Source organism: Artemia franciscana, chromosome 1, assembly GCF_032884065.1.
Source record: "Artemia franciscana chromosome 1, ASM3288406v1, whole genome shotgun sequence".
NCBI lineage: Eukaryota > Metazoa > Arthropoda > Branchiopoda > Anostraca > Artemiidae > Artemia > Artemia franciscana.
In genome coordinates, this window is record NC_088863.1 from 38431377 (window position 1) to 38453467 (window position 22091).

At 34.4% G+C, this 22091-nt stretch overlaps 1 protein-coding gene across 2 annotated transcripts in view; it reads right to left on the minus strand.

Annotated features, from left to right (window-relative positions):
• LOC136029281 (reversion-inducing cysteine-rich protein with Kazal motifs-like) overlaps positions 1 to 22091 on the minus strand; it is a 118993-nt gene that overhangs the window by 25558 nt on the left and 71344 nt on the right. For both annotated transcript variants that reach the window (XM_065707537.1, XM_065707546.1), the window contains one exon: positions 10234 to 10360. In XM_065707537.1, the coding sequence (XP_065563609.1) occupies positions 10234 to 10360 (127 nt within the window). The remainder of the gene's footprint in view (positions 1 to 10233; positions 10361 to 22091) is intronic.

Genomic DNA, 22091 nt, shown 5'->3' on the forward strand with positions numbered 1-22091 from the left:
AATATTGACATAGAACTCAAGCAAAGGATCTAACTTCATAGTTTTGGGATCAACAGCCCCAAACGAGATTTTTCTTAAATCGCTATTTCACTCCTAACCATAGTTTTTCAGCTTTACGTACACCCCTTTAACAACTTTTTACCCTCATACTATTCAAAAAGCTTTATTTATTATTTTTCAAAACACTTTTTCCATATTTTACTCCTAAACCTATTTTTCTACATTTACATAAACTCATCAACACCATACTACCGAAAAGGTTTCATTTCATCAATTTGAAACCAATTTTCATTATATTGCTCCTTAACTCTTTTTCATTTGATTTAACTCCTATAGCACTATACTAGTCTAAAGCTTTCCTTTTAATTTTTTAACAAGGATATTAACCCACGCTTAACTCCTAAGGCTAATTGATTCAGATTTATGTACACCCCCCTTCATATTTGTATAAATGAGAACTTTGCATAATATATTTTTCGCAATTTTAGTCATTATACCTCCGAGCTTCAAGGATAATGCCGTCTACTCACTTTCAAACTTCGCACTAACACACATTTAGCACTCGCCAACTTTTCAAAGCAATTATGACAAATTCAACCCTCTGGTTCTATTGCTGGAAAAGCAAGAAAAGATGCTTTAGTACGTATTTTGCACTTGCGTAGTTTTTCTTCAGTCTTGAGTCTATAATGGGTGTATAATTCAGAACGTTTAGAAAATGTTCTCACGTATCTTGCAGACATATGGCTTTTCTCTAGTATAAACTCTCATAAGGGAGTGAAAGCTAGAAATTTTTGAAACTGCATATCGTTCATATCTTGGACGTATACGGTTTTCTTCAGCATGAAGTGTCATATAAGTAGATAAGATAAAACGCTCTGGAAACAATTTCGCACTGATTTCACATGTATTTTTTTTTTTGAACTATGAAATGCTTCTATAATACCGAACTTTGAGTTTTTTTGTTTTTTTTACTGAAAATCAAGTTTGAATGGGTTTATACCTAATGAGTTTTCATATAATAATAATAATAATTTATTTTTGACCCGCTACAAAAAATCAAAGCGGAGCATCAATAAAAGAAACAAAACAAACACTACACAAAACAGAAAAAACAAGAAACTAAAGCAAACGAGTAAGGCCTCCGTGGGCGGGCAGATACTTATAAGTAGACTGGGGTATTTTGTCAGCAAGCTCTGTGAGCTTCGACCCAATATCCGGGAAACTATAAATAGATATGAGGCTCCTATTCCTATACCATGGAAGCAGATACAATAGAAAACGGGAAAAACGGAAATCTTTTTTATGATATCTTTTGATGTTGATATCTTTTTTATGAAAAATAGGGTAAATACCAGAAAGAAACAAAACCGGATGATCTGTAAAAACCGAGGATAATTTAGTAAGAGACTTTCTATTGTATCTACCTCGGTTAACAACAATTTTAGAGTAACTTAATTGGATTTTCTTCTTGCAATCAGCAACAGTGAGAGTCCGTAAGGATTTTAGAGTTTTACTAACGTTAATTCCCAGCCACCGAAATGAAGAAACCGACGGGATAGAAAAAGATCCACAGATTAGAGGACTAGTGATATTGCTATTAAATGAAACATATTCACACTTTGAAAGATTAAGAGAAAGTCCAATCGCATGAAGTTTAGATGCTACTGTTGAAACAGACAAAGAGAGCCCTTTTTTACTCCTACTGATCAAAATATTAAGACTAGTTTATGACTAGTTAAGGTGCAATTCTGTGAAAATAATGTTGCACAGATCTTGTGGGCATAAGGGCTTTCTCCGGTATGAATTCTCGAAGGAGTGTTTAAACTTTTTTTGTGATAAAATCCTTTAGTGTATGTTGTGCAATTGTATGGATTTTCTTCAGTACGGTGTATTCTTGGTTTGACGGAGAAGGGAATAATTTCCACTTTAATTTCATTTTTCCCGGTAGTGATTGTTAGTCTTTAATTTACTGACAGAGTCATCTGGCACTGATAATTTTCTAAAACTTCAATTATCTTAGATGGGATTTCCTTTGATTGAGTACAAATCTCGTCAGTCAGTTCTTCTATTGAATACGTAAAAGTAAATAAACTAAGGTTAGAAGTGAAATACGGAACAATAACATATGACAAAAAATTAAAAGGACAGCTTTTGACTGGTATTAAATGAAAAAAAACAAGTTTTTTTAACTGAAAGTAAGCAGCGACATTAAAACTTAAAACGAACAGAAATTACTTCGTATATGAAAGAGGCTGCTTCCTCATCAACGCCCCGCTCTTTACGCTAAAGTTTGACTCTGTCTCTCAATTCTTCTTTTTAAAACAGTAAAAACCTTTAGCGTAAAGAGCGGGGCGTTGATAAGGAAGCAGCCTCTTTCATATACGAAGTAATTTCTGTTCGTTTTAAGTTTTAATGTCGCTCCTTGCTTTCAGTTAAAAAAACTTGTTTTTTTTTTATTTAATTTCTGAACGTTTTTGAATCAATGCATGTTTTGATTTTGGCTCTCCGCAGAGGAGTAATTAAAACGAAATTTGCATTTTTTTTTTTTTTTTTTTTGGCTAAATGGCTTTCTCATAATTTTGATCGAATGATTCTGAGAAAAAAAGAGCGGGGGAGGAAGCCTAGTTGCCCTCCGATTTTTTGGTTAATTAAAAAGGCAACTAGAACTTTTAATTTTTTACGAACATTTTTATTAGTAAGAGATTTACGTAACTTATAAATTAGCTTACGTAAAGAACTTTTGTATTCTCATATTTTTATTTCACATATGAGGGGGTTCGCCCCCTTGTCAGATCCTCGCTCTTTACACTAAAGCTTAAATTTTGTCCAAATTCATTAAGAATGACCCCAGAATCACAAAAGCCGTAGAATAAATAGTTTAAATTACTAAAAATACTTTAGCGTAAAAAGCGAGGTATTAGGAGGTGAGCCCCTCAAATGGGTAATAATTTCTGTTTGTTTTAAGTTTTAATACTTTTCCTTACTTCCAGCTGAACGAACTTTTTCATATTTATTTTTTCATTGTTTTTTTTTTAAATAATGCTAGTAAATCCTGCGCTCCCTTCATGGAGATTTTCTTCCCCCATGACAAATTATCGATGGAAAATACCCCCAGCATATCCCCCTCTTCTTAATCCCTCCCCCTACCAAAAAAATCCTCCAGAAAACGCCTGTACACTTCCCAATAACCATTACTGTATGTAAGCATTGGTCAAAGTTTGTAACTTGTTGCCCCTCCCATGGGGACTGTGGGGGAGTAAGTCGTCCCCAAAGACATAGTTATAAGGTTTTTGATTACGCTGAACAAAATGAATATCTCAGAATTTTGATCCGTTGACTTTGGTAAAATAATTAGCGTGGGAGGGGGCCTAGGTGCCCTCCAATTTTTTTGGTCACTTAAAAAGGGCACTAGAACTTTTCATTTCCGTTAGAATGAGCCCTCTTGCAACATTATAGGACAACTGGGTCGATACGATCACCCCTGGGAAAAGAAAACAGATCACGCATCCGTGATCTGCCTTCTGGCAAAAAATACAAAATTCCACATTTTTGTAGATAGGAGCTTGAAACTTCTACAGTAGGGTTCTCTGATACGTTGAATCTGATGGTGTGATTTTCGTTAAGATTCTATGACTTCTAGGGGGCGTTTCCCCCTAGTTTCTAAAATAACGCAAATTTTCTCAGGCTCGTAACTTTTGATGGGTAAAACTAAACTTGATGAAACTTATATATTTAAAATCAGCATTAAAATGTGATTCTTTTGATGTAGGTATTGGTATCAAAATTCCATTTTTTAGAGTTTTGGTTACTATTGAGCCGGGTCGCTCCTTACTACAGTTCGTTACCACGAACTGTTTGATAATGTTATAGGTATTTTACGAAAACTACAGTGTTATACAGTGTAAACAAATGTGGAAAAAAGGCTTAGGAGCAATATAAAGAACAATAACTTGTTTAAAAAAAGGGCTTTCGAATATTATGAGAGTAAAAACTTCTTCCAGGGGTGAACATAAAGCTAAAAAACTAAGGTTAGAAGGGAAACATGGAATATAAACCAGGAAGTGAAACAGCTAAATACTTAGGCTAAATATTCCAATAGCCTAATAGTCTAGCGTACTCAATCTGGAAAAATAGAAAAATGAAATGAGACTTTTATATCTAGAGAGACAAAAACGAAAAAGGTAAAAAAAAATTATTTTTTATCAAACAGTTCGGGGTAACAAAAGAAATTTTGATACCAATTTTAAATAGATAAGTTTCATCAAGTTTAGTCTTACCCATCACAGGTTACGAGCTTGAGAAAGTTTACCTTATTTTCGATAAAAGGAGAGAAACACCCCTTAAAATTCATTGAATCATGGTAAAGGTCACACCATCAGATTCAGCGTATCAGAAAATCCTACTGTAGAGGTGCCAAGCTCCTATCTGTAAAAACGTGGAATTTTGTATCTTTTGCCAGAAGAAACATCGCGGATGCGTGTTTATTTTTTTTTCCAGGGGTGATGGTATCGACCCAGTGGTCCTAGAATGTCGCGAGAGACTTCATTCTAACGGAAATTAAAAGTTCTAGTGCCTTTTTAAGTGACCGAAAAAATTGGAGGGCAGCTAGGCCCCCTCCTACTTTCATTTTTTCCCGAAGTTTCGGATCAAAATTTTGAGATAGCCATTTTGCTCAGCATAGTAGAAAAATCTTATAACTATGTCTTTGAGGACGATTTAATCCCCCAAAGTCCCTAAGGGAAGGGCTGCAAGTTATTAACTCTGCCCATTTTTATACATATAGTATTGGTTATAGCGAAGTATATAGACATTTTCAGGGGGATTCTTTCTGGTGGTGGGAGGGTCATTCAAGGGGTTTACATGGGAGGATCTTTCCTTTGAGAAATTTATCATAGGGGATGAGAATCTCCATGAAGGGGGCGCTGGATTTTCCAGGATTATTTAAAATAAAACAAAAAGAGAAATTAAATAAGTTTTTGTAGCTGAAAGTAAGGAGTAACATTAAAACTTAAAACGAACAGAAATTATTACGTATATGAGATGGTTCGTCCCCTCCTCAATACCTCGCTTTTTACGCTTAAGTATTTTTAGAAATTTCAAAAGAGCTATTTATTCTAATTAAACGATCTTTTTGATTCAGGGGTCATTCTTGAAAAATTAGAGCAAAATTCAAACTTCAGTGTAAAGAGCGATGTATTGAAAAGGGGGCGAAACCGCTTATATACGTAATAAAAATATACGAATATAGAAGTTCGTTACGTAAGTTAATTCGTAAGTTACGTATATTTATTACAAATAAAAAAGTTCGTAAATAAAATTATAAGTTCTAGTGGCCTTTTTAAGTAACCCAAAAATCGGAGGCAACTTGGCCCCCGCCCCTTTTTTTCAAAATTATCCGATCAAAACTTTAAGAAAGCCATTTAGCCAAAAAATGTAAAAAATAATGTGTAAATTTCATTCTAATGATTCATGTACGATGAGCTAAAATCAAAACTTATTATTAATTCAAAAATGATCACAAACCAAACAGTTCGTGGTAACGAACTGTAGTAAGGAGTGAACCAGGCTCAATAGTAACCGAAACTCTAATAAACGGCATTTTTATAACAATAGCTACATCAAAAGAATTGTATTTTCATGCTGATTTTAAGTATACAAGTTTCATTAAGTTTAAACTTGTCCATCAAAAGTTACGAGCCTGAGAAAATTTGCCTTATTTTAGAAAACAGGGGGAAACACCCCTTAAAAGTCATAGAATAACGAAAATCACACCATCAGATTCAGCGTATGAAAGAACCCATACTGTAGAAGTTTCAAGCTCTTATCTACAAAAAATGTGGAATTTTGCATTTTTTGCCACAAGACAGATCACGGGTGCGTGCTTATTTGTTTGTGTTTTTTGTTGTTTATTTTTCCAGGGGTAATTGCATCGACCCAGTTGTCCTAGAATGTCGTAAGAGGGCTCCTTCTAACGGAAATTAAAAGTTCTAGTGCCCTTTTTAAGTGATCAAAAAAAATGTAGGGCACTTAGGCCCCCTCCCACACTCATCTTTTTCCCAAAGTCACCGGATCAAAATTCCGAGATAGCCATTTTATTCAACATAGTCGAAAAACCTAATAACTATTTCTTTGGAGACGACTTACTCCCCCACAGTCCCTATGGGAGGGGCTGCAAATTACAAACTTTCAGCAGTGTTTCCGTATAGTAATCGTTATTGGGAAGTGTACATAAGTTTTCAGTTTTTTTTTGGTTGGGGGGGGGGGGGTTTGAGGGGACGGGGTTACGTGGAGGGAACTTTCCATGGAGGAATTTTTCAAGGGGGAAAAAATTCCATGAAGGGGGTGCTAAGTTAATTCGTTACGTAAGTTAATTCGTAAGTTACGTATATTTTTACTAATAAAAACGTTCGTAAAAAATAAAACTTCTAGTCGCCTTTTTAAATAACCAAAAAACTGGAGGGTAACTTGGCCTACTCCCCACTCCTTTTTTCCCAAAATCTTCTGATCAAAACTATGAGGAAGCCATTTAGCCAAAAAAAAAAAATTAATATGCAAATTATGTTTCAATTATTCATGTGCGAGCCAAAATCAAAACATGCATTAATTCAAAAACGTTCAGAAATTAAAGAAAAAAACAAGTTTTTTTTAACTGAAAGTAAGGAGCGATATTAAAACTTAAAACGAACAGAAATTACTCCCTATATAAAAGGGACTGGTCTCCCTCCTAAACGCCCCGCTCTTTACGCTAAATTTTTTTACTGTTTTGAAAAGTGCAGTTGAGAAAAAGAGTCAAACTTTAGCGTAAAGAGCGGAGCTTTGAGGAGGGAACAGTCCCTTTCATATACGGAGTAATTTCTGTTCGTTTTAAGTTTTAATATCGCTCCTTACTTTCAGTTAAAAAAAACTTGTTTTTTTATTTAATTAAATAAAAAGACAAGTCTTTTTAACTGAAATTAAGGAGCGACATTAAGATTAAAATGAACTGAAATTATTTCGTATATAAAATGGGCTGTTCCCTCCTCAACGCCCCGTTCTTTACTCTAAAGTTTGACTCTTTGTCACGGTTCCACTTTTAAAACAATAGAAAACTTTAGCGTAAAGAGCGGGGCGTAAAGTGGCGTAAAATAGTAAAATGGGCGTAATATGGGTCTTTAGCATAAATACCTATATATCTAAATATATCTATCTGTGTCTATTACAGTGACAGTGATGTATGTGGAGGTCAAGGAGAACTGGGCAAAGAAATTTACCTAAAAATGGGATTGGCTCCGGAAGATTTGAAATGGGTAATGTATGTAAGGGGTTATTTTATACCTCTTAGAGAACGTAGATTTAGGGAGAAACATATTGAGAGATGGTCCTTACAGGTGCCCTATGTGTGGGGAGATGGATGAGTCTTTGCATCATTTTTTAGGGGATTGTAGGGAATTGAGGGAGTTACGCTTGGAAATACGTCGTAGAGAGGTTGGGGGGAGAGATTGGATTTCGGAAATTTTGAGAAGTAGGTGTTACTTAAGTATAAATAATATTGGAAAGTTCGTCCGGGTAGGTATGAGGTATCATGATGATTTTCTTAAATAATTAGTCTTAGTGTTTTTTCAGTCTATCTTTTGTTGCTGTATTTTTTCGGTTGTTTTGTGTATGTCACCATGTCCCAATTAGGCTTTCGTGTGAATAAATATATCGATCTATCTTTCTATATCTATCAATCCTATCCTTGTTTTCAAGATTATATGAAAAACATTGGACGTCGTGCACTCCCTCTGTGATACTGTAAATAAATGCTTTGTACGTGGTGAAATTCTTTTGACTATTTTTTTTTTTTTTTTGATTTTAGAAAAGCGTTTGATACAGTAGATTTTAAAATTTTATTCAAACGTCTACAGTCCCATGGAGTTCGTAGCAACTATCTGAAGTGCTTTGATAGTTTTTTGAGGGGTAAATCTCTTCAAGTTATATTAAATAATATTTTTTTCCTCTCCCTTTCAAGTGAAGTGTGGTGTACCGTAAGAGTCTGTCTTGGGACCACTTCTGTACCTTGTGTATGTTGATTCAATGTGTTTCTACTTAACTGAGTGTTTTATTACAATTTTTATGGATGATACTGCTTAAACTGTCGATCCATTGATGGTTTGTTGTTGAAAGTAAATAGAGTTTTAAAGGCTCTTTTTGTATTTACAAGTTTGAGCCTTTTAAAAAAAATTATGATATTAAGAGTTGGTAAGCAACCAAGTGTTGATGGAGAGATATTTTTTAATGGTAGGGCTTTGTCACAGATGCATGAAGTGCGTTATTTGGGCTTTCAGATTGATTGTAATTTATCTTGGAAGCCCAATAGTGCAATCTTGTTGCAGCTAAAGTTGCTAGAGGTCTGGAAAGTTTGCGCCAATTAAAGCATGTTTTAGCATTATCAGTTGTTCTATTACTGTACCATACTATTTTTGCGCCGTATATTTCTTATTGCTGTATTCTTCGGGTCTAGTATTTTTTTTTGCAAATTTCAAAAGAGTGCAGACTCTTCAAAATAAAACAGTACATCTTCATAGTTATAATGTAGAAAATGTGAACAAAACCGCGCCGTGTTTTAAAAAATTACAAGTGCTTAATTTCTAGATTCGCGATAATCGAGCTGCTGTTTTTGTTTATCGATGTTGGAATGATCTATGTCCTATAGCATTTACTGATTTTGGTTTGGTGTAAATTCCTTGCTCCAAAGATATGCAATTAGGGAGTCGGATAAGTTTAGAACCGAGTCACCACACGTGCAGGTTTCGGAATTAGGCATTTAGCTCCGGCTATTTGGAATGATATCCCAGTTGGCATTCGGAGCCTGAATACATTGGGTTATTTAAAGTAAAGTTTAAGAAATATTTATCGGGAGAAGGTAGTTTTTTTGTATTATTTGTTAATTGAGAGGGTTTTTGTCCTTTTTTTTATTTTTTTGTAAATGATTTTATTTTGCAATTATTTTTAAAATAAATAATTAATAATAAAAAAGAATTAGAAGGAGAAAAAAATCAATTGAGGTGAAATAGGACTCGCAAAAGGTAGATGCTGAAAACACCCAGTACTGATTATGAAATTAAAAAATATAATCCATTGCATTGACAAACAATTTCATCCTCTATGCTAAAAACAAAATATGTGAAAACGAAGTTTTATTCATTTGATTAAGTTTTAACTAAACACGATATATATTTTTGTACTGCTCACATTTTTCTTATATGATTTATTTTTTAAGGAAATAAGCAAACTTATGATGGAATTTTAATTAAACTTAAAAGTTTTGTACATAATTTTTTTTTTTTCACAAGGTGGGTAGCAAAAATTTATCATACCTTGTAGTAGACCAAGGTAAAAAAAAGTCTCATAAGCGTGGCCTAAGACCATCCAGTAAGGAAGTAACTCGGAATAAAAAAAAGTACGAGAGAGAAAAAATTAACGTTACTCCTACTAAATTGCAGTATTCGTTTGGATTTTAAAATAAATGTTTTGATTCCCGATAACGGCTACCTATATGGTGTAAACATAGCTGATTTTAACCTAGGCAACCGAACTATTCGTTAAAAACATTTGTGAATAAAGATTGCTGTAAATGATTGTTCGCTCTTTAAACGATTCCAACTACTTGTGCAAACCAATGCTGCTTTTGCATGCGGGTGCGATTATATTTTGCTATGACATCTATAATTCCTTTTCAGACGGACTTCAAACCATGCTCAGGGGTAGTTATCAGCAAATAAAAAGTTTTTGCTCATTTAGGCGATGTAAGTATCGAAAACCATATAAATAGCTTACAAAGTATTTTATTTCATGCACAACTTTTAGGTTTTGGCAGTGGAGGGCCTAAAACCACCAAAACCTAGCCCTGCACAGGCTGCTACCACCACTAAATTACCGAAGAAAAGAAATAGAAAATGGGAAAACAACTAGCTAAAAGCAGTTGACAACTAAAATGAAGGACTCTCAAAATAGAAAGTACTACATCCTTACATGCTAAAAATCAAAATAAAAACTAGACAACGAACTACAAATAACATACATACGGAATTGAAAGAAATTTAATATAGATATTATTAACATTCTATTCAAACTTAAAATTGGTTATCCTACATATATTTTTTTTCTCATTTTGTTAGCTGCATATCTTGTACTAAAATGAATATTACTTTTATGGGTATTGAAAGCTTAAAATAATTCGGAAAGAAGTTTAAAAAAGAATATAAAACATACCTATCACAACATTTCAATTTCAAAACATCATGAGAAACTTTTGTTTGTCTCAAATTTTCTTCATTTTTCTTCCTCCGAAGAAAGCGAACATGTTTTGTGTTTGTAATCGATCTCCCGTAGCTATAATCTATAACAACAAAGACATAATAAATGTGTTATTTCTGTGATTTAGACAATGTAATGGTTTGATATAGTTAGAAAATACCTATCGTAATTGTAAATGCAAGGGAGCCCGATAACCCTGCCCCTGTTTAATCCCCCCCCCCCCTGTAATCCAAAATCTCTATTAGTGTTGTATATTTTTTACTATCTTTGCTAATGTACGTAATGCATGATTGAGCAGTTGATAGTTTGTACGCGCAACTATTGTCCTCGACTTGCAAATTTAGATTTTTAGTTTTTAATTGCTCAGTTTGAATTTGACTGCATAGCGGTGCTGCCTAGCGTTAGCGGCCTACTTTTTAAGTAGGTATCAGAAGACCATCTAATAGAAAAAGAAGTTAAATTAACTTAAAGAAAGATTTAGTTTTCGTTCTTTGGCAAGCGTGGAATTCATTGTCTTCATCAACTGTAACATCGTCTTGGGAAAATTATGGCAATAAATAGCCAGCACTGCTAGCAACGATCCTCAAGTCAGTTTAACTTTGGAAGTAATAGAGCAAGTTGCTGCTGAATCGTGGAGAAGTCTCGAAGATTAGGAAATCTGGTTCCATGGAATTGATAAAGAGGATAACATTTTGTCTGGCGAAGAGATTATAAAAATTATTTCTAGTTCTAGAATAATAAATCAGGAAGATGCTGAAAATATAATTGCAACTACTCCACAAGTGAACAACTACTTTGCTTTTCAGCAATGTTAACCCAACAACTTGTTGGTTCATATTATGATTTTAATTAATAATTCTTGGTTATATCTTATCTTTTAATATCTATATCTTCCCTGTATGGTTCTTCTCATATGGTTATATCTATTTCTTCCCCAGCCTTTCGCAGCACCAGTTTCAGAGCCATGCTTGAAATCTGTCATTACAGTGTTTTCTAGAATTCTAATGTTAGTTCGAAAACGTATATTCAAATTCTACAGAGCTTTTTTCAATTGTCAAAACACCCTACATTTAACATTTTTACACTCACTGCATCCTTACCGAGAGTGCTACCTAGGTAAGTAAAATGAATGCAATTGTTTGATTTTCTCGTTTCTTTATATCACCTCTTCATTTTTTTTTATTCCTAAATCATGGAACATAGTCCTCTTATTATTATACGTCAAACCTTTTCCCAAATTATAAAACCTTAAAACTTCAGAATTTCCTTCATTTCGTCGACATTTTTATAAAGGACTCATAAATTTTTTCTGAATATTCTGAGAATATGACAATTTTTGCCTAAAGAATTATGTCGGCGCAATGTATTATCTGTTTTTTCTTTTTTCTGACCAAGGCATTTCGTAATAAAAGTAGTTGACGAAGAAACTTCTAAAAGAGCTCATTTGATCGGAAATGGAAAGCTCTAGGGCACTTTTTAAGGGTCAAAAGTGATTGGAGGGCAACCCACACCACACGCATCTCATTTTTCCAAACACGTCACATCAAAATTAGAGATAACCATTTTATTCAGCATAGTTGAAAGGTCCTGTAATTACGTCTTTGGGGATTTCCTCTCCCCCTCCAAAGCCCTCAGGGCAAGAGCTATAAACATCGCAAGTTCCTCAGTGTTAACATGTGTGGTTTTGATGCAATAGGTGGTAGTATAAGCTTTGGAGAGGTTTGACTTGATTAGAAATTGAAAGTTCTGGTGCCCTTTTTAAGAGTCAAAAGTGATTGGAGGGCAACTAGCTCCTCCACGCCCTCTTTTCTTCAAGCACATCTAATCGAAATACTGAGGTAGCTATTTTGTTTTGAATAATTCAAAGAGAATACAACAATACCTCCAGAGGTCTCAAAAACCCTGGAGTCTGGGGGCGAGGGTTGTATGATATATATCGGGTGTTTATAAGGTTTTTTCGAAGATGTAGTCGTATTAATTTTGAAGGAGGCTCACCTGATTTGAAATTAAAAGTTGTAGTTTCCTTCTTAGAATTAAAAGTGAACGGAGGGCAAATAGCCCCCCGAGCACATCCTCTTCTGCAGAAATGCATCTGATCAAAATTTTGAGATAGGCCTAACCACTTTGCTTGAAGTAGTCCAACTATCATATAACAATACCTCCAGGGTTGACGAAACCCCCAGAGCCTGGTGGTAAGGGTTTTAAGCTTTGCCCCAGGGACATATAAATTTTTTGTTGAAGGCAATATCGTATAAACTTTGCAGGAGGTTCAATTGATTTAAAACTGATAGTTCTGGCTCCCTGGTTCCCAAAAGTGAACGAAGGGCCAATACCTCCTAGGCACGCCCTGTTTTCCAGAAATGCATCCGACCGAAATTTCGAGATAACCATTCAGTTCAAATAGTCCAAAGATCATATTACAATGTCTTCAGGGTTGATACGATCAGCCCCCTCAGAGCCCAAAGGTGAGGGTTATAAGCTATATCCCAGGGAAATATAAGCTTTTTTACTGAAATTGAATGTTCGAGTGCCCTTTTTACGAGTCATAAGTCACTGAACGGCAGCCAACACCCCCTCCCCGCCACGCCCTTCATTTCCCAAACCATTTTCAGTTAAAATTTTGAGACAGCTATTTGAAACGTTCATAGTATAGCTGAATGGTAGTTATGTCTCTAAGGATGTTATGTTATGTCTCTTGCCTTACACTCATTGCATAATGGTCCCGTTTTGATTTTAGACGCTTCATTGTCTCTCATTCTAGGCAAATTAACGCTTCTGTGTCAATTCTAAATTCTTGCTTCATCCTGCCTAAGACCATGGGTAGGCATCCCTTGTTCACCTCTCATTTCAGGCAATCTAATGGTCCTAAGTCAATTTTAAATTCTTAGTCAACCTGCCTGAGACTCTAGGCAGGCGTGACTTGCTAAAAGATAACAAACAGATATTGGTCCAACAAGAGAGGCATAATTACTCCCGCCGTTTACCCGTGCCAAATTAACCAAACACTTGGAAAACTATAGGTTCTATCACTATCTTAGCTTTCTGACTATCTACCTTGGTTCTACTGCCCTAGCAATGACGCATGCACGAATAAAAGATAGACATATCTATTAACAAATGAACTAATATCATTTTTATACAATCCTAATAACAGGAGGGATTAATGCCAGGTTTGCTTTTCACTCAGTTGGACTATCAGTCTAGGCTTTTTCTACAATTAGCCATGACTTGATGTCCACAACTATTCCATTTTAATTTAAAGATCAACGGACACAACCTACTGCTACTAGTACTAATGATACTACTGTGACTACTATTACAACTATGCATAAGGATATAAAGATGAAAATTTCAGGGAATATTGAGGGCAGAAGGTGAACTGAATCGAAACACATGGTCTATGTGCAATTTGTCAAAACAGCGTATCAACATCTTTGCACGGGGATCTTATCTTGGAAACTGACCCGATTGGAAAACGCTGCGATGAGAAGTCAAATGTGGCTTTCTTGGATATTAACTCTCTTTATCTGTTGGTAATGTCTCACTACACTTTTCCGTGTGAAAATTGAAAATGGCTAGACAACCTTCTTCTCCATATTTCACTGACATTGCCACTGTTGAGGAGAATTGACCACGAGGATGGTTTTTCGAAATTGATAGTGAAATACTAGTGGAATTTCATGACTCGGTAAAGGACTTTGTTTTTCCAGGCATAAATAGACCGGTGCCCAGTAATTCATTGAGTCCCTATAATTTATCTTTGGTAGGGGATGGGGGGTGAACTGGACTCCTTAAAACCGAATCTTATTGCTGACCTTCATCCAAAACAGAATACTTTTGAACATCACCCTCATTCGCGGTGGATGCCAGCCAACGGTTTCAAGGTCACAAAGATTCATAGAGCCCTCTAGTTTGATCAAAAGACGTATATGAAGACGTTTATTGACACCTTTGTCAGTAAACGATCTGAGTCAAAAACGAAGGTTAAAAAAGAAACTTTTAAGTTTATTTTAAATTCAACCTTCGGTAAGATATGCGAGAGTATGCACTCTAGGAGTTGTTTCGGTTTTAAAGATCGTGTTATTAAAGTAAAAATTTCAGTGGCAAGGATCATGTTATATATGCAGACTATGCAGCCGGCTTCTCGTTGGATAATTATATATTTCTGTACGCAACCTTTGTTGAGATATCGAGAGTTGGTAATACCAATATCCCCCTTCTACGTATTCTTGAACAAAAAACCAGTCACAAACACATTTACCACTACAATATTAAGCAAATTCAATATATTCCTGTCAACACTTCGTATTCGGAGCTTTATCAGTTAATGTTAAGAAGTGAAATGGGCGATCTTCTAGCAATAATGAAAGGTTTGGCTGTGATAACTTGTCATTTTCGACCAATTAAGTGAGATGGCTAATAGAAAAAGTACTTTTGTTTGTCGTGATATTAATTGTTATGTTGCTACTCTTGGACCACGACAATTTGGTCATGGAATGGAATATTACAAAGGTCGTTTGTCAATGTCCGGTTACGGTCTCGGCATTTGATTTGCTAAAGTGTTTCGCTTTGCATTACTCCTGGCTAAAAACTAGATTACACACTTTGCCACCGACTTTGCGTCCTCTACATTAGATGATTGGGAGTCTGGGAAGGATTCTTAAGAAATTTTTTCACGAAATCTCAAGCCTAGCACTTTATCCCTGAAAAAGGTTTAAAAAGGGCAAAAAACACCATACCACTCATGAAACTCAACTCAGGCCGGCAGTGTAAAACATACTCCTGGCTAAACGCTATTTTACACCGTTTGCCGCCGATTTTGCGTCCTCTACGCTACATAATTGGGGGTCTGGGAAGGATTAAAAAAAAAATTCTCGAAATCTCATGCCCAGCGCTTTATCCTTCGACAAGCAATTGATATCTTGACAAAGCGGATAAGGTTTAAAAAGGGCAAGAAACACAATATCACTCACCAAACTCAACTCAGTCCGGCTGTGTAAAACATCGCTCTTGTCAAAAAAAGCCCAAATTAAAAATCTTTAGATTAAAAAAATATTCATATTCCTAAAAATGGAATACCTACCGCATGAAGAATCTCATTCTTCATTCAACTCATCTCTAAGTCTTTTCAATGCAGAAAATGTTGGTGTGAGTGTAAAACATGGTTATTGTGAACAACTTTATCAGCAACAGCCGCTTCTGAACACTTACATTTTCAAATTTATTCCAGTGAAGATTATTTCATAGATTTGAATTTACATTTATAGATTTGCATACCATTGTCAAAAAATCTAACAACAAAAATCCAAGTGCAGCAGACAGGCTATAATATTACAATTGTGTACTTCACAATATGTTTGGACAAATAAGTGTCTACATAAATGGAACACTAGTGAGCCCAAGCAATAATCTTTCAAATTATGCTAGTTATATTCAATTCATATTGATGACTCCAATATCCTGTAAGCTTTTGAGAGGTATGGCTATTGGATAACTGAAGATTTAATCTTGGTTGGGATAATAAATCATGAGATCTCAACGTTCAGATTGATACAAAGCTACAACTTGCTTCGTCCAATTTTATTTTGCGAAAATTAGTCTCTCTCACCTCGGCAATACTTCATGTACGAAAACAACAAGTTATGAGTTCGGTTGCTTTAGCATTTGTGAGACTAAGAGCTAGTGGAAATAATATTAAACTGCTCGTTCCTCATACAATCACGAATTAACGACAAATTGCTACGGTTACAAGTACCAACACCGATTTTATCCATCAATTGTATTCCCTTCAAAACTGGATTTGTCTTTTGTAAAAAGTCCTAATGCCGTTGAATTATGGCATATTCTCCATATAAATTTGAAATATTTGGGCTTTTATCTCTTGTATGTAAAGTAAATGGATTTCTACTATACAATTTATCCTTTGATAAATCTTACACGACCTTATATGAATTGACATTGCAGTCCCTGTATCAAGATTCACAATTACTTGAAAATGAAATAACCGAAGAAATGTTTGCAAAAACTCATGGTACCTTTGTACTGGATTTGTCCAGCACTCAAGATATGACTATAGTCCGAACGGGTACAGTACGTTTAGAATGTACCTCTGGTGAGCCTTTGGAGGAGAGTGTAGCATTAACCTCGCTAAATCAACTAGAAATCTATTGAGGAATTACCCCTGGCGGCAATGCTCTATTAGACTTGGCACCATGAACACGAATCAAATAATCAGTGTATTCAATTTGGATCCTTACATGTCCAAATACAAACCGTATTGCATACGCTAGGATTTCTTCGACCATATTCAAAGCGTTAAAAATACCCTTATCGTTGTTAATGTTAGCCCATCAGCTTTAAAGACGGGGCATTAGCTGTGCATATTTCAAACAGCGAAGAATATTGAATTCTGACGTTCCACTCACCTCACATTAAAAACTTTCTTGAGCAAAGTGAAAAACAAAGAGAAAATCTAATATCCAAAATTGGAAGTAAGTACAGGACTTATTAACCAAAAGTTGTCGTTTTCAAGCACTATTATATTTTGTTTTTAGATGTCACGGGTATACTTACAGTGAATCTCTTAGCATTTATGGTGACATTCCTTGAATATATGACTTTCTAGTTGAAAATACTCTTTCCTACCTGTATCATATAAACTGTCAATGCCTTAGGAGTGAAATGCTTTTAAAACGTTTTTAAATTGGTGTATTAATAAAAATTTTAAGTACAAAACTCTATGTCCTTTAGATTTCTTCTTCCACGTATAGGTAAGCAACGTTAATGATAAATGGGGTCTGCTTGTCAGGACTATACTTGTATTAATCTTTGAATGTAACGTCAGGGTCAAATTTTCTACAATATAATGTAACTTCATTTTTATTATTTCTTGTCGTAAAGTCAATAGTACTATTCTGATTCATATTATAAAATTCATGTTTTTCAATTTGATTATTTGAAGCACTGTCGCACACAAGCTTCTCATATGAAGAATATATTTCCGTAACAGCCAAAATAAATAACTTCAAAGACCACACTGCCTCTCCATGACGAAAGTAAAACAGTTCAAAATAGGGATGATACCTTTTTAATGACAGTGAATAGATATAAAGTTATTTAACTGGATATTTCGAACACATATACAGTGTTCATCATCAGCAGTAGAACTAAAAGACATGAATAAAAATAAACAAATTTATACCTACTAAACTAATTACATATAGTTTATTGCTCTTATTTTTTTCAATGCAACAGCCGAGGCAAATCTCTTTGACCTTTTCGGTTCCGGTTCATCAGAATTATCTGACATATTACGTGGACAGAGGTCATAGCTCTTAGGTGAGGTGATATTTACTTTATTTGACCTCAGTAAATTACCATAAATTGAGTTCAATCCAAATTCACCTGTATCTCTGCTTATGGAATTACTCTTGAATAAAATTTTTTAATTTCGATTGTTTCCCTGAAAGTTTGCTTTAAACCTTGGTCCCTAGAAATCAAAGAAACATTTTCAAACAAAATAAAATGATTTGGAAAATTAAAGATATGCTCCGAGAGGGCCGACGTGAAATCTTCAGGTTTGGTATTTTGCTTTAAAGACGATGAAATAGAATTATGATTTTGTAGCAATCTCGTTTTTAAATTCTGGTTAGTACGTCCCACATAAGAGCTTCCACAAGTACATGGGATTTTATAAACCCAAATATAGGTTTGGCAAAATAACAAACCTGAAGATTTCACGTCGGCCCTCTCGGAGCATATCTTTAATTTTCCAAATCATTTTATTTTGTTTGAAAATGTTTCTTTGATTTCTAGGGACTGAGGTTTGAAGCAAACTTTCAGGGAAACAATCGAAATTAAAAAATTTCTATTCAAGAATAATTCAATAAACAGAAATACAGGTGAATTTGGATAGAACTCAATTTATGATAATTTACTGAGGTCAAATAAAGTAAATATCACCTCACCTAAGAGCTATGACCTCTGTCCACGTAATATGTCAGAAAATTCTGATGAACCGGAACCGAAAAGGTCAAAGAGATTTGCCTCGGCTGTTTCATTGAAAAAAATAAGAGCAATAAAATATATGTAATTAGTTTATTAGGTATAAATTTTGTTTATTTTTATTCATGTCTTTTAGTTTTACTGCTGATGATGAACACTGTATATGTGTTCGAAATATCCAGTTAAATAATTTTATATCTATTCACTGTCATTAAAAAGGTATCATCCCTATTTTGAACTGTTTTACTTTAGCCAAAATAAAAGTCAGTAGGCTTATAATCATAGTAGCCGGTATCTTCAGAGCGGTGTCATAAAAACCAAACTCTCTTATTACTCCAGTAATTGAAGCGTTGACCAGGCTCTTCCTTCCAAAACACTTCAAAATCCCAACGATACCAATCAATTAAAATAAACTGAAAACTTTGTTTCGCTGTTTCTGCAATCATGGCAGGGTAACTGTTTTTCCATTGATTGCATTTATCATATGGACAATTTGAGAATAGGAAACCTGTAGTATGAGAGTCACAAATCTCTTCAAGACACGAATTCCACGCTTTAATTCTCACTGCATATCCTCTGTGCAATTTACATGGATTGGATAATCTGCGCTTTTCATTATAGTCATCAACCAAAGTACAATTCTCACAGGATGACCAGCTGATCAATTTGTACAAACATGATGGACATGTGTCAAACTTTATTTCGATGTTTACTGTCCCACTCCCAAAAACAAACTGAATCACGATCAATAAAATGAATGTTTTTTTTATCACTAGTCATTTAGGCTGATTACTTATTGGATCGCTAGAGAAACGAGAGGATTAACTGTAGCTCTGGGTAATCTTCAATTGGATACGTAATATCATTTTGTTTTGTTTCAATTAGTATGTTAATAAATTGAGTAAACGTATATGGGCCACGACGTAAAAGTTTCAAACAATAGTCCAAAGACGGGGAATTATTTTTCATTATATCATTAACCATTCTTAGAGAAAATATTTTCCTTTGAAGAGGTAACCCTAGTAAATCATCATTTAGAATAAAACATTTTTCTAAAGTCAAAAGATTCCGTATGATTTTTGGTTCACAATCATCTTCAATCCTGACACTCTCACTAACGATTACAGACTAACAACAGATCTCTCTAGTAACAAACTTACTCCTTTTCTGTAGATCGATTCACGGTTCAATGAATATGTCCATGGCTAAACTATCATTGGTGTTAGTAACATTGTTTTTCTTCAACTCATCTTTAATTTCCATGCAGACAATTTCTGCTAGTGCCCATTTTACTTTACTTGCAATTTCACAGTCTATTACGACATTATTTTTCCACTGGTAACAATTTCGACACCTAGACAAGATATGTTGCATGCCGTAGCGGAGTTGCATTTGTCTTCTTTTTACCTTTCGTTGATGGTAATACTAGGAGGATAGTGATAAGATTTATCAACAGGCAATGTGTTACCATAAGCAAGAAGTTGGCCTTCGTCATCAACTAAAAGTTTTAGGTCCGCATTCTCTTTCAACGCTAACTTCTTTGGGGATCTTACTCTCGCATATCCACTTCTATAATACTTGAGTTTCCTCGGTATTCCAAAGAAATTTAACTCCTTACTGTTATGACAACGCACGCATACACATCCAATAAGGTCACCATTAGCACTTGTTTCATAATTCAAATATTTTTCTTTCTCGGCATTCAATGCTACTACAACGTTATTACGCGCAAATGTCTTCTTGAAATATTACATCTTCACTTTTTAAAATAAAATTTAGATGTTTATCCTTCCGATAGAGAAAAATAATGAAGCAAATCAAGCAGCCCATGCAAGATTATTTCACCCTCGACTCCAATTATGTGATTAACGCCTGTATCTCTTAGAAAATTAATAACACCTGCGTCTTGAGGGGGTCGTCGTTCACCCTAAATCATTAAACGAAGAAAGGAGTAGGGGCTATGGTTGCTTTTAAAGTGCATATAGCGTCACTACTATTAAGTCAAATAATCTTCCAAGCGAAAAACTAACACAAACAACTATGCATAAAAAATGAAACCCAAAACGAGCAGAAATGACAATGATTAACCAAGTTAAACTAAGAAGTAGCAGAAATTAACGTGGGTAGGGCTGATGCCCAACATGGCTTCTAAAGACGAGAATATAATATGCATTTTACTGAAATATAACAAGTGAATGCGGATTGACATTTTAATATGCATACGCGGGTACTAGCTCCTTAAAGACTTAATAACTTTTAAGTTATTAAAGATAAAAAAAAGTGTAAAATTTAATACATATTTTGTTTTCAGTAAAGTCCAATTTATGTTCTGGTCTGCAGAAGGTTTGGGGGCTGTTAACCCTAATCATGTTAGTTTCTGTTTCTCTTGAGTTTGACTTGGTTATTTTTTGTATTTTCTTTTCGTTTCGGGTTTCATTTGTTTAATGACTATGATCTGTGGTAGTTTGATGCTTGTAAGATCATTTGATTTGCTTCTGCTCATTTTTGGTTTACTGTGTTTTGAATTTTTTTTTGTCGACAATGTTTTTTAAATTAATATCTTACAAGTATAGGACCTTTATTTACGGTTTTCTATTAGCTGAAGTGAATGCTTGATCCTAATTTATAAAACATAAGACTAAAGGGACCTAATAGTTCAGTCACTTCCCAGCTATCAATCTAAGCAAAAAAAATTTGCAAAGACATGACATACCCTTCCTTAAAACACCTATATCTTTCAGAAATATGTCCACATTATCTCTCGAATTATTGAGTACCAAAATGCTAAGACACTTTCTTCCTACCAAAATAAAGCTAACACTTCTATAATTACATCATTCACTCTTATAGCCTTTCTTATAAAGGGGTTCGTAAAAACTTTCTAAATTCCCTAGATACTTTCTTTTTGTCCAAAGCCATATTTGCAATGTTAATTATCCTATCCTTAACTCCGTAAACACCATATTTTACAGCTTATCCACAATAATAACAGTACTTGAAGCCTCAATATTTTTCTTTCTTTTTAATACCATCTCTGAGGTCTCCTTACTTTCTCTTGATTTTTTTTTTACACGCCAAACTTAAATCTTATTGTCATAACATATGGCTGTATCTTACGCATCTGAAGCTATTTTATCCTCAACCTCTATTTTGTTTCTTTTTCGATCACACTTGATTTTCCTCCTATCCTTCTAAAATCCATCGATTAGAAACTTCTAACATAAAAATCATTTCCTCTTCTATGTAGCTTAAATTTGTTGTTGTAAATATTCTTTGATTCTTTTCTAAGTTTCACCCACACAAAATCTTCTGCTGCTTCTGTAGAAATTTTTGCGAAAATGATGCTATCCACCATCGATGTTATCAAATTTTGATCTCTTCCATTTCGTATCCGATATCTACTTGAATGTCCCTCTCAAATTCACATATTGAAACCTATCAACGTCATAGGTGACTATCAGATATGAATCGATATTCTTTCTATATTTTGGTTTTGAATAGATATTTATTAGCTATAGATGCTACAAGAGGTGACATTTACTTTTAATATCAGTAACATTACGCTTATAGAGTACATTTCCTAGTGCCCTCTATCAATCCTGTCAGACTTCAGATTACATTATTTTTTCAATTAGGTCAGCAGTTTTACCACCAAGTTTGCACCCTGATAACTAATGACTTATTTTATGAGCCATTTGCTAAATAAAACCTTTTCTTCTAAAGCAGCTTTTCCAAGAAAAGTAAAGAGCTAAATTTACCAAAGACGAGCAAATATAAAGTAAAATGATAATTTAAAACGAACATAAATC